Here is a 14,199-nt window from a genome sequence, read left to right as displayed (position 1 = left end):
CAGACCTAGAAAAAACAATGCAGGAATTCATATGGAAACACAAACGACCAAGAATAGGCAGAACAATCCTCAGCAAAAAAAAAAAAAAAAACAAAGCAGGTGGTATCACATTACCAGACTTCAAACTTTACTATAAAGCTACAATAATCAAAACAGCTTGGTATTGGTACAGGAATAGGCATATAGATCAATGGAATAGAATTGAGAGTCCAGAAGCAAAACCTCAATTTCTCAACCAACTCATCTTCGACAAAGCCTCCACCACCTACCACTGGGGAGAGGAGAACCTATTCAGTGCTGGGAAAACTGGCTGACCACATGCAGAAGATTGAAACAGGACCCCTATCTATCCCCATGCACAAAAATTAACTCTAAATGGATCAGAGTCCTAAATGTAAAATCTCAAACCATAAGAACCTTAGAAAATGAAGGACATACCCTCATGGAAATTGGAACTGGCATCCAATTCCTGAACAAAACCCGAAACCCACAGGCCATAAGAGATAAGATAGACAAACGGGACCTCATTAAACTGACAAGCTTCTGCAAAGCCAAAGAAACCATCAAGAGAGCAGGGAGACAGCCCACAGACTGGGAAAAAGTATTTGCCAACTCCAGGTCCGACACAGGCTTAACATCTTGGATCTACAAGGAACTCAAACGTGCAGAAAAGAAAAAAACAGCCCCGTTATAGAATGGGCAAAAGATATGAACAGACACTTCTCAAAGGAAGACATCCAAGCAGCCATCAGACACATGAAGAAATGTTCAACCTCACTAATCATCAGGGAGATGCAAGTCAAAACCACACTGAGATACCACCTAACTCCAGTCAGAATGGCAATTATCAATAACTCAAAAGATAACAGTTGCTGGAGAGGGTGTGGCGAAAAGGGAACACTTCTACACTGTTGGTGGGAGTGTAAATTAGTACAACCTCTGTGGAAAACAGTATGGCAATTCCTAAAAGCTCTATATATCGACCTCCCATATGACCCCGCAATCCCCCTACTGGGAATATACCCTGAAGAACTCAAATCACTCTATAAAAAATATATCTGCACATGTATGTTTATCACAGCATTGTTCGCAATAGCAAGAACCTGGAATCAACCATGCTGTCCATCAAAAGAGGACTGGATTAAAAAACTGTGATACATGTACACGATGGAATACTACGCAGCCATAAAAAAGAACAAAATCATGAATTTCGCAGCAACCTGGATGGAACTAGAGTCTATAATACTGAGTGATTTCTCACAGAAACAAAGATGTGAGTATCACATGTTCTCACTCATATAGTGGACCTTGAACATCCGATGTAATGATATAAGAAAATGACTGACAGTGGTGGGAAACTATGGGGGGAGGAGGGAGATGGGATTAATGGTAGTAGATATCTGTCTGGGGATGGGGAAATACCTCTTATCAACAAGGGTGCCTGGATGGAGCATATTTGTATACCTAACCGTTTACTGTACCCCCAATATCATAATAAAAAATATTGATTTAAAATTAAAAATTAAAACAAAAAAATTCAGTGTTGGTAGGTGCAACTGCCAGGAACTTCAACGCGTTGCCTGTCCAGGAATCATGTGCACTTTGTTGTGAGAATGAAAAAGATTTTCACTCTTTAATGGTTACTACAGTGGCAGATTTGACTGAGGGAGTCACCAAGAGAAAAGAAAGGCATCAAATGCAAGAGAGGTCATTTTGTGATCGTAGATTTTTTTTTTCTTCCTAAAGAATACGTGACAAATATTATACCGATTTTTTATGATCAGAAAGTTTAAAAAGCAGATACTTAGTCTTCCCATGGTGAATTAACAGACAAAACAAATGTTTTGAAGTCATATCTACCTGCATACATGCACACACACAGTTTGTAAGTATATTTTTTTATGCTTTTACATGTGTTTTTTTTGTTTTGATGATAGCACTGAAAATCCGAATGGGTCTTCTTAGGTAGGTAGCAGATTTTTGTGGAAGGTAATAAGGATGCAAGGACAGTTGCTATTTCATGGTAAGAAAGAATGGGCAGTAAGGTCTCGTCTGCCTCCTATACCCTAGTTCTGTCATCAATTTAATTATCAGCTGGGCAGAAACCAGAGAAACCACATACAATTGCGCATTTCTTTAAATTTGTGTGACTTTCTTTAAATTTGTAATCTTCTCAGATATCGTTTGTTACCCACTAAGAGTGAATTTAACTGCATTTGAATCAGATCTCTAGGAAGGAGCGAGAGGGGAACTTAGGTATTGCTCCATCCAGCCTTTTATTTTGTAGATGGGGAAATTAAAGCCCAGAGAGACCACATGGCTTTGGTGGCCTCCCTTGTTACTTCTCTCTTTCCTCATGTCTTGACTGAGTTCTCTTGCTCCAACGCCCCCAAGACCATTAGTGCTCAAAAGCACGAGTCCTGATCTGCACGAGGGCCTCTTCCCACGGCACCACACAGTGGGTCATCCAGTGAGCGCCACCCTTCGTCTCCCAGCAGAAAATATAAGAGAAAACGATTACTGAATGCCATTACTGTCTTTAGTAACTTATTTTCTTTTTAGTTGTTTGATACAGAATTCCATGCCCAGGTGTAAGATTTTTGCCTACTTCTTGGGAGTGGAAGGGACCCATTTGTGGCGAGCAATGAGCTTCTTGTGTGACATCCAGTTGGAGGAAAAGATGAGATCCGGTTCTCACTCGGCAACATGTTGGGTCCCGTGTGACCCAACATTTCACAAACATCTTGTCGGCTCCTTTGATATTCCTAGCACTATTTGGAGCCTTACACTGTGTCAGGGAACAAGACAGATTCCTGCTTTTGAGACTACACCTTAATGTATATTTGTGTCATTGGAACGAAGCATTGCTTTCCAACACCAGATTATTACTGGACAGCATTCTAGCGAAAGTGTCATTTTTAAAAATTGTTTTCCTCAAAATAAAAGGCTGGGTTTCTCAAGAAAAATTGTCTTTGGGGCACGTTGCATGAAATTTGGCACAATACTGCCGCCTCGCGGCCACTTCCATCAGAAACCCACATACACTGTAAAGTCCACCCTAACTTTAAGGTAAGGTTTATAGGAAAATTACCTTGTTTTCCAGTGGAAGACTTTGACACAAAAATACCTAGTCAGAAATATTTAAAACCTAATTCCTTCTGATTTTGTAATAGAACGATTGGAAGGCCTCTGTCGCCTTTGTGGTTGGAAACCAGATTGAAGATGAGCTTCTCATTCAAGCCCTCACCCTCGCTGTCCAGGTGCCTCAGCGTAAACTCTTCAGTTTGGTGTCATGGCAAGACATTCTCCAGCAGGTAGCTGTCACTTCCCACCTCAAAGCCCCTTGGGATTTTTTTTTAACTTAAAATAATAGAATTAAGTTACAAAAGAAACACAACTGTCATATTCTTAGGCTGTTTTATAAAGTTTGGTAGATTAGAAGCTGCCATATAAATTTGAATTGTTTAATTTGAAAGAATTCATTTGTGTTCATTAATGTTGTCCATTCAACAATCATTTATTTGTCCAAGGTTTCTGAGGTCATGCCAAGCACCGTGCTAGGTTCTATGAGGAATTATTTAATAAAAATTTAAATAATAATAGACTAGACTATTTAAGATTCCAGGGAAGCACACGACTAACTGGAAAATAAAAGCTACAGAAAATTATAGCTGTCAGAGTTCAGAAGGGGATGAGAATACAGAAAATATCTTGCTGGACACAGTGGCTCACACCTGTAATCCCAGCATTTAGGGAGGCCTGAGCCCAGGAGTGCAAGACCAGCCCAGGCAACATAGCAAGACCTCATCTTTACAAAAAATCAATAAATTGGCCAGATGTAGTGGCATCAGTTACTTGCGATGCTGAGACTGAAGAATCTCTCCTGAGCCCAGAAGGTCAAGACTGCAGTGAGCCATGATTGTGCCGCTGCACGGCAGCCTGGACGATGGAGTGAGATTCTGACAAAGAGAAAGAGAGAGAAGAAAAAAAATCTGTCAGATGACACATACCCATACAAGTACAACTTATCAAAGTGTCAGTAAATATTTGACCTAATTGATAGGTGCTGCTTCTTGCTAGGTTCCCCAACGCCTCCAGCCACCTAGATATTTGATAGTTATATCTAAGCATTCCTTCTTTTTCATTATAAGCAAATTTAATTTTCTTACAGGTCAATGAAATAAATACACTTGTTGGAAGTGCTTCATCTAAAAAGGGAAAAAAACCTGTAGGCGGTGGTGCCCCCTTATTTTATGAGGTAGGTGAAAGTGTTTACTGAAGAAATGTTTGTGGTGTTTAGAAAAGATAGTTGAAGTAATGATGTGATAGCCATTTTCTTAAAAATTTGATTTATTCTTGGAAAGAGATTGTTTATACCATCATTGCATCCAACTGAAAAACATAAATCAAAAACCTTTATACATAAAAGTTTTCAGTCACATTTTTTTGTAGTCTGAATATAGGATGCTATCAAAGACTGTTGTATTATTAGGGTATGACAACGTGCTAGTTTCACCAAAGACGCAATCTAGAAATGTTCTTGCATGAGACAGAAGGACAGCTGGAATAATTTTCCATCCATTTGTGGACGTTGTGCACATTTTACATCCCACTTTAATCACTATAAAAATAACGATACTCTTCAGAATAATAGTCCATTACGTTTCCAGCAGCTGCTTAATATAAAAGTCTGGCTTGGCTGACCCAGTGGGCTTGTGCAAAGGACTTAGGACTCATGCTCAGTACAAGGGGATTTCCTCTCACCCTGCCTTGTTAATATCTAACTTACAGCTTTCAAGAAACTATAAAAATCCAATGATTAATTAGAATATCACTTAAAATTTGTCAGGCACTGTTTTATGGCTCTGCAGACCTAAAGCATAAAGTGTTTTGGATCTTTCTAAGAAGAACTTGTTTGCACGTTATTTCAGTGATGACTAATAAATTTTTTATGTGTCTCAGGTCTTAAGCGATTACATAACGATCTCTTTAGTATTGCCTGAGAACTATCCGAAAAGTTTCCTTGGGTCTGTTCACAACAGACAGTACTGTGAATTTCATAGCATTAACTCTTGCTATGCTGCTCTCACTATCATGGCAAACTTATCTTTGCTTTTGGGGTCAAATAAGTACCTTCTCTCTTGTTATGATGTTCCAAACGTGTGTGCTCCAGTCAAAACATTATGTGATACCTGGATTTAAAAGACTGAGATTTTCCTTCTGAAGTGGCCAGAGAGAGCCATGTCCAATTCTGAGGCCTGGGATCAATTAGCCCCCCAAAAGGATTCTTTCTTCTTCAAAGATGCTCCGTAAAAATCAGAAACGATAACAGACCGGTTTTGACGTCTACTCTGGACAGGCATGTTGACTTGGACGTGGGACGGCACAGTGCTGCAGACCCAGAGTTCAGCTGGAAGGCCAGCCCGTTCCAGTGTGTGCTGGACTCCCGGCTGCACACTCTTCCCTCAGGGGCGGTCCACTGCATATCTGGCTCCACCACATTCTTCCAGTGGAGCATTTGGGCAACGAGCCTCCCACACCCACTCACGTACCCTGTTCTGAATGATTCCAGAAGAAAAGGAACGGTTGGGTGGAGCCCCATGGAGACTGGACCTTGGGGACAGCAGACATTCATTAACACCCATCGCTGTGGCAGCAACAATAATGAACATGAAACAAATCCGGGCTCCTGGTCAGTATCAGTCAAGGACGGGTTGCACGTCTGGAGCAGAGGGGCACATTCCCAACCTCAGTCCCTTCACGCTTGGGACCTGTGCACGACCTCTGCCACCAGCTCCTCCCCCCCATGACACCGAAAGGCCACTGGCCATGCACAGTTGTGAGTGGCGGCCATGGAAGAAACCCAGAAGCTAAAGTCTTTTGTGACTTCCGGACTTTTGAGGCATGTGGACAGTGTGCCTGTGGGTCGACTTCTGCTGAGAGTCTGGCACTGTTTGCAGCAATTAGGACACCTACTGCCAGTAAACTCATGTGCCCGTTTCAAAAGTCTTACTTCTTCTTTCTCAAGGGAAGCTCTGCACTGTGAGAGAAGAGACACGCTAACAAAATTGCATATGTTACGTGGTAAGTTCACAGAGACCTCCATTTTGGAAAAAGCACTCAAACTATCTCAATAGCCAGCCACTTAAACACTTATGTTTACTTCTACTTGTAGGACACACCTGTTAGCCTGAGATCAGAGCCTAGTCATATATTATGCATTTTAAGAAAGGAAAAAACTGTACTAAAATTGTAATACTCAATATATACCAATTACAAAAGATGAATACAAGTCACGTTTGACTTTTGCAATTATAAGAGGTGCTCAAAGTGATTACCATCAGCGTCCAGACACTTCTGATTACAGCAAACTAAAAGTAATACATAAATAACACTTCTTAAAATGTGTATACTTTTTTGGCACCCTGGTACATATCTAGTCAGGTCTTGCTTTATCATCCAGGCTGGACATAATCATAGCTTACTCCAGTTTTGAGCTTCTGGGCTCAAGCGATCCTCCCACCTCAGCTTCCCAAGTAGCTGGGACCACAGACATGGGCCACCACACCCAACCGATTTTTTCTTTTTCTTTTTCTTTTTTTTCTTTTTTTGTAGAAATGGGGTCTCGTTATATTCAGTAGTCTTTCTTACTTTAAGTACATTTCTAACCAATTTGGCTTTCTGGTTTCTAGTCTGCGACTGATCAGGAGCAGCAAATTAAAGTGAATAGTACAGTTCATCCATGAGTAGTAAAATAGTGTCAGAACCACATTACATATTTCCCAAAACGACTTGAAATATCTGCACTAGCAAAGACCACATTCCTAAGTGATTTGCTCAAGTTTTCATTTGGATGGCTTGGTGTTGTATACACACAGCCTCATTTTGAAATTGCGTAATTTCCCTTGAAACCTTAGAGTTTCATCTAGCCATGGTATTGTATATACGAGAGAGTCTTTATTTATAAACTATAGTTCTTTGAAAACCTGCTTAAATTTGGGCTCCCAGGACTCATGTGGGAATGAGAGCAGAACATTCTTTGTGTACATTCTCAGGAATGTTGACTATTACCTTATTATTGTCATTATTACAATTATTTAGTCATGAGGATGAGGGTGATCCTACATGATCAGAAATATGAGCACAATTCTCAAGGGGTGATACTGTTGGAGGATGCAAACACATTTGAAAATGGATATACAGATATTTCCTGCATTATATAGCAGCCAGTTTTGCCAGCGAGTAACAAGTACATTCTTGTGCATCCACTGGTGCCAAGCACTACTCGACAATGGAGAGGAAGGAGGGACGACGAATATCGCAAAGACTCTGACCTCAAGAAGCTTAAGGACTGGCTAGAGAAAAATACATGTGTGTGTACATAAGGCTGGCACACAGAAGGCATTAAAAAATATCTGTCAAGTGTGTGAATAACACCATGCCGAGAATAGTCAGTGAAGTTCTCGAGGGACAGGTGAAATGTGATGGAATTCGAAGGGAGATGAAGCCCTCATCAGCTGGGGTGGTTGGCAGGAAGGGGTGAAACCCAGAGAAATTTTTGTGGAGAAGGTGGCATGGGGAAGGCCAGGAAAGGGTGTGAAAATGTCAATCTTTTAAATATATTCTGTCAATTAGCCCACATCGCAAAAGGAAATACAAGATGCCCTTTTTATACATAGGACAGTTGAGACATTGTCCCATGTGCCAAATGGAGGAAGGTAGGAAGTATACTAACCAGAAGACTGAAGAATTTGGATTTAACCATTCACTTTTCCAGCCTAGTGATTTTTCGTTGGTCTCAAAGCTGTCCACCCTTGGACAGGGAGATTGTGACATTCAAACGTGGGAGATGGCATTCTAGGAAAAGGGAACAGTTAAAGCAAAGCCATAGGGATGGGAGAAGACTGAAGGAATGTGTGCCAAACTCGTAGTTGGGTGGTACAATGTACACTCCCTGGGAAAGATAAATCCTGTACACATTTTAACTGTGACTTCAAAATCCTAAAGATGGAAATCTATGAGGAAACAGTTCAAACACTGGGAAAGTACTTGCTTTAAATTCGCGCCTTCAGCCAGGTTTGGTGGCTCAGCCTGTAAGCCTGTGCTTTGGGAGGCTGAGGTGAGTGGATGGCCTGAGCTTGGGTTCGAGACCTGCCCGGGCAACTTGGCGAGACCTCGTCTCTACAATAATTCAAAATGAGCTGGGCGTGGTAGCGTGCACCTATAGTTCCAGCTACTTGGAAGGCTGAGGCAGAAGGATCGCCGGAGCCCAGCAGGTCGAGGCTGCGGTGGCCGGGAGCGGCCACTGCATCCAGTCTGGGCGACAGAGTGAGACTCCAATTCAAAAAAAAAAAAAAATTTGCGCCTGCACTTAAACATACTTGCTGAAGATGCACAAACATTCTCTGTGTGTGTGCATGCTTTATGACCCACGTAGAGAATTCAGTCTATTCATTTGCAGGTATATTCAGTCCTGATCAAAATTACAAAGGAAAATATTAGTCTTTCAAAACCAACTGAAATATTCTCAGTGAGAGAGTTCTACACATACCATAAATGCAAAGATTTCCTCACTCATAATTAAATCTGATACATAGCGAGTGAACTTTATAAGATAAATGTGAACATTTTAGATTTGACATCATAACTTTGATAAATTAGAAAAAAAACTACCAGTTGGCAAGACCAACTTATCTTAAATTAAAGTCAACCATCTTAAAAATTCTTAGATTCTGCTTCATGTTTCTCTTCATTTCATGATGGTGATCACCATACCTACCTACCTAGAAAGGAGCCTCCATCCATGCAGATTGGCTGCAGTTTATGTGCCTGTCTATCACTTATTTACAAAGTTCAGATGTGTCACCACAAAATAAAAAAACTGTTTTAAAGCTTGCTGAAGCAAAATTTGTCTATAAAGATTTGTATGCCCTAGTTGGGGGCTCATTTATTTCAAAATAGTCTATTTTCAAAGTTTCTATATGATGAAGAACTTGGACAGTCCTAAAGATTATGTGATATGGTACAGTTTTACAAGTGCAAATAATTGTTAATTTTCTTATTTACTCCTACTAGTAAAAAAAAAACGAGAACTTTTTAAAACAAATATGCATATAAAATATTTCTAGGGGTCTTTCTATTGCAATGGAGAGACCATTAAATGTGGAAAGATTTTTTTGATATTAGATTTGAAAATAATCAACCCAGGGCACTTTAATAAGATGCAAATGCTATATCTTCAAATCTAATTCATTTCACTGCATTTTAAAGATACTTTGCTAATGCACTGGATTAGTATACCCAAATGTACTGGTTCCATTTTTTGGTTTTTATTTCCTAGGTGTACAGACAGATTTCTCAGGTGTTTTCTAACATGTATTTGTAATTCACAAGTAAGAACACAGATTTGCTCATAATCTAGTTTGTCACCTTTTCCAGATTTCTGATATAAAACTCATTTCTTAAACAGTGCCTTGAATTAATAGTCAGTTCAATAGAGTTGTAAGCCCTTATTTTGGGGGGTGGCCCTTGTCAAAATGAAAAATGGAAAACTCATGCTTCAGAGATAGTAACAAATAATATGTGAAAACATTTAAGAGGTTTGAAGTTATTAAAATGGCAGATCTACTGGGAACAGAAAGAGCAGTATGTCATGGAAGAAACAGAGGGAAAGGGAGACAGGAAGCATTCTCTGGCCTTTTCAATCCTGCGTTTTAAAACAAAACAAAAAAATTCTGGAAAAATTGGAAGGTAGCCAACCTAATGCCGTTATTTCATAGAGCTTAGGGACACACCAGGAAATTACAGGCCAGTTAGTTTAACTTTACTTGTAGGGAAAGTATTAAAAACTGCTGCAGGAGATCAAGTAAAAGGATGCTTAGAAAAGCACAGCTTGATTAAGGCAAGCCTGGCCAACGTGATTTTCGGAAAGGGAAGGTCATGTCTTAGGAACTTGTTGAAATTCTTTGAAGCTATTATGGCCAGTACAGTCTTCAAAGAATACAGCGAGGCCCAGAATCTGCGTATCTTTCCGTTCCACATCAGTCCTTTAGGGATGCCCGCAGAACACAGCCCACATCAGGGCCTCGACACTCCAGGTTTAGAAACCACTATCAAAATAGCAGAAAATGACCTCTGATGGAACATTTTTAAAGCTGGAACCAATTAATACAACCTGATATTTATAAATGTAAAATCATGGGACTTGGAACAGAAATGCGGAATCTTGAGCTGTAACAAAGAAGTACTACACTGGGACTACAAAAACAATCTGGGAGTTCCTGTGCCAAAATCTGGGCTTTGGAGGCATTTCTCACCCAGAGAAAGGAAGACAAGAAGTAATCGTGCTACAAGTGATTGTAAAGGGTTGTGAAGGGTGGCAACCGAATGAATTTTGTCGAGATGGGAACAAGAGCAGTCCAGTGTGTTAACAGCCCTGAGCCTCCACAGTTCTGGACGTGACCAGAGCAGCCCAGCGGAGAAAGTCAAGTTCAGGCTAGCCACTGAGAGGCAGAGGTCAGGGCTCCATTGCTTTAGGAATGGGCTCCTGGGGTGCGAATATGTTTGCCTCTCAGATCTAACCTGGAGTTCTGCTTTCAAAGAAAAGCACAACTCAAGCGAAGGCATTCCAAAAGAGTCTCAGTCATGCCCCAGCTCTCCTCTACCCTGGGGTACAGGCAGCTGGCCAAGCCCACGTGACAAATAGCTAGCAGTCCAGGAGATGGGGGTGGACGTGGGGGAGATATGCCTGCCGCAATGGAGCCTGGGATCAACAGCAGGAAACCCACACCCCTCAAGGCCTGAGCCTCTGGCTAGGACCTTTGGGCAGTGGCGAGGCAGGGATCTGATCAGGAATGCCAGGACACGGGCGTCCGCGGAAGCCCAGCCACAGGAACAAAGCTAATGACCAGCGGCTATCACAGCTTCTCCTCCAGGTCGTGGCAGGGGTGGGTGCTGCAGCTTCTCCAACACTCCACACTCTGCACTCACCAGGATTGGGACGGGTGCCGGGGAAGGAACCAGGAGGACTCTTCCACTCCTAGACTTAAGACTGCAAATAAGTCACGAGTATATATGGTGACAGTAGAAGTTTTCTTGGTTTCATTATTGGACACCTCGTTTACTCCAAGTCTTGTATGCTCGGCACTTCACATATATTCGCTAAACCAACTTCTTAACCTGCCAGGAGACACTTACCAATGATAAAACTGTAGTGAGACTGGCCCAGTAAATTGTAGGCTTAGAAACCTCTTTGTTTTTGATTTTTTTTGTTTTGTTCCGTTCCTTGCATCATACAAAAGCTGAGGATAAAGAGGTTAAATTCTGGAAGTTGTTGTTGTGATTTAACATGTGGAAGAATCCAAGCTACTGATAGTTCGTTAGAATTCAGCTATAAATCTCTCAGTACTTCAATGATAAGTTTATTACTTTTTCTTCTACTCAAGCAAAAATAATGAAGGTATATCTGCTGATGATGAAGGGACCAAATAATTTTAGTTAGTGTTTTTCAGTTGCCTTGATGAGTGGCTTTTGCCTAAATGTTTGCTCAACAGGGATTTTTAACTCTTAAGCTAAGATTTATACGGGTAGAGTGACTAAGTCTCTTCTTTGGGGACCAAAGAGGGAAAGATGGGAACCAAGGAAGTTAATACATATTCTACAGAGATCAGAGTGTGAAAACAGAGTTCTTTCTGAAATCCTAAGCTAACTAGTGAAAGCTAAATCCATTTCCAGAGTTCCAACTGCTAGTTTGGTGAGACATATACCTAGTAGTTAGATGCACCGAACCAAACCAGACTGCCTGGGTTCCACTGCTTATTGCTGTGTGATCTTGGACAAGTTCTATAACTCTGTGACATCTTCATTTTCTCTTTGTAAAATATGCATGGATGATAGTATTTTCCTTATAAGATGTAGTGATAATCAAACGAGATCATGAATAAAAAATACTTAGTACCCGGCATAGAGTAAGTGTCCATTAAAGTTTAACTGTCATTATTATTGCTTTTTAAAATCTTTATTCTCAGTCACAGTCATGTTGGAGCTTCAAAGTACTAGAAAAACATTTATGAGTAGGCTATTTAAGAATTTTTTTATTATGACAAAAATGCACAGTATAAAATTTATCACCTTAACATGTCTAAGCGTACACTTCAGTGGTGTTAAACACAGAATAAACACAGAATATTCACATTGTTATGCAACCAATGTCCACAACTTTTCATCTTATAAAATTGAAATTTTATAGCCACTAAACGAAAGCTCCCTATTTCTCCTGACCCCCCATCCCCTGCCCCGATGACCATTGTTTTACTGTCTGTTTCTATGAATTTAACCACTCCAGATACCTCCATAAGTGTGATTATACAGTACTTGTCTTTTTGTGACTGGCTTAGAATCATGTCCTCAAAGTTTATCCATGTCATGTCACGTGTCAGAATTCCCTTCTTTACTAAAACTGAATAATAATCTATTGTATGTGTGTACCACATTTTCCCTCTCCGTTCCTCCACTGATGGACACTTGGCTGGCTTCCATCTCTCAGCCATCATGACAGCGCTGCTAAGAACATGGCATGTGCGTTAGGAGCAGGTTTTTCTCTCAGTGGGATTTGCTCGACTAATTAAGCAAGTAAGGGGGGAAAGAAGGCAAATCAATGGTCAAAGGGTATTTGCCCTATCCCATTATACTATATCATGGCCATGATGGAGACTAATATACATGCTTCTTCTTTGTTATGACGTGAAGAGGCAATATGACTGAATACCCTAATAAACAAACAGCAGTAATAAACATATCTAAAATAAATGATTTTTAAAATCAGATCTTACATTTATGTGAAAAGAGGATTTCACAACCACTCTTTCATTAAACCATTGTGCGAACTGGGCAGAACAGCTAGTGTTATCTCCATAGTGTAAATTTAGAAATGGGAATCTAGGAAACTTAAATTATTTGTTCACAGTTGCCAATGAAATCAATGTCAATTACCCTAATTGGCCAGGGCTTGCTCTACACCTAATAGAAGGCAGGTCTCATTCATTACAGAGTCCTTGCCCATTTATTAATTTCCCAAGAGATAATTTTAGATGGTTTATGAATTTAAAAATTTACTTTATTACATACATTTATTTTAATGTGAATTAAAAATAAAATTAGACTACTAACTTGCAACTTCCCCAACTGTGCGGCTTAGGATAAGGCTACATTATTTTTTAAAACTTGGTTAACAGTCAGCTTTTAGAAAAAGATTAGGTTTATACAGAAAAGGCGGCGCACAGCTTTGGCTAAATCACCAATGATATTCAACAACTAAGGTTTGGAAATGTTTCCTTTCCATGCATTCCACAAATATTTGATGGTCTGTTATGTACCAAATCAATGGTTGCATCTACCTCGGTGGACGAAATGGATGTAAGTCCTCGCCACTAGAGTTTACATTTGAGTGGGAAGGCAGGCATTAAGAAAACAGATATGTACACAAGTATGAATTGGGGTGATTGCTTTAAATGTGAGAGCATCACCGGGAAAAAATGCTGCAGGCCGAGTGTTTGGCGACGAACTGAAAGGATGAAAATGAGCCAACAGAAAAGAGCAAAATACTCGGGCGGAGGAGGTAGCATGTGCAGGAAATTTCAAGCAGGAACGGAGTGATTCCTGCCGGAAGGAGGCTGGATGCCTGCACATGGGGAGGAGAGGCCAGCAGAGGCCAGAACTGCCAGGGCTCATAGGTCCGTGTTAAGAAGCCATTTGCAGTTTCACTCCATAGGACATAGAAAGCCATTAAGGTTTTTAAAGGAAAGAGTGGCACAATCTAAGTTCTTTCCAAGAAATATTTCCCGGGGGATGAGTACTGGATACATTGGGACAGAGTCAGTAAGCAAACATGGGAGTGGGGAGACCAGTTAGGAGGCCATCGTGGTGTCCAGATGGAGATGGGGGAGCCCTCAGATCCAAGGACTATTCCAGAGGAACCACTGGTAGAGTGGTGCCAATGTGAGATGTGACGGGGCAGAGAGGGCTTTCAGGAGTGACTCTCGCAGTATTGGACTGAGAAACAATAGAAATCTTTCTTTTTCAGTTGTATACTTTTTTTTTTTTTTGAGTTGGAGTCTCACTCTGTCACCCAGACTGGAGTGCAGTGGCCGCTCCCGGCCACCGCAGCCTCGACCTGCTGGGCTCTGGCGATCCTTCCACCTG

At 40.8% G+C, this 14,199-nt stretch overlaps 1 protein-coding gene across 1 annotated transcript in view; it reads left to right on the top strand.

Moving 5' to 3' along the window:
• Positions 1-2,986: 2,986 nt before the first annotated feature.
• SPAG17 (sperm associated antigen 17) overlaps positions 2,987-14,199 on the top strand; it is a 219,011-nt gene continuing 207,798 nt past the window's right edge. The window contains exons 1-3 of the mRNA XM_021716455.1: positions 2,987-3,046; positions 3,174-3,314; positions 4,172-4,258. Of these exons, the coding sequence (XP_021572130.1) occupies positions 2,987-3,046; positions 3,174-3,314; positions 4,172-4,258 (288 nt within the window). The remainder of the gene's footprint in view (positions 3,047-3,173; positions 3,315-4,171; positions 4,259-14,199) is intronic.

This window comes from Carlito syrichta, unplaced genomic scaffold (assembly GCF_000164805.1).
Source record: "Carlito syrichta isolate Samal-C Ts95f unplaced genomic scaffold, Tarsius_syrichta-2.0.1 Scaffold308819, whole genome shotgun sequence".
In the NCBI taxonomy this organism is placed as follows: domain Eukaryota; kingdom Metazoa; phylum Chordata; class Mammalia; order Primates; family Tarsiidae; genus Carlito; species Carlito syrichta.
Note: the sequence above shows the minus strand (reverse complement) of the source record. Positions and strands in the feature narration are given on the sequence as shown.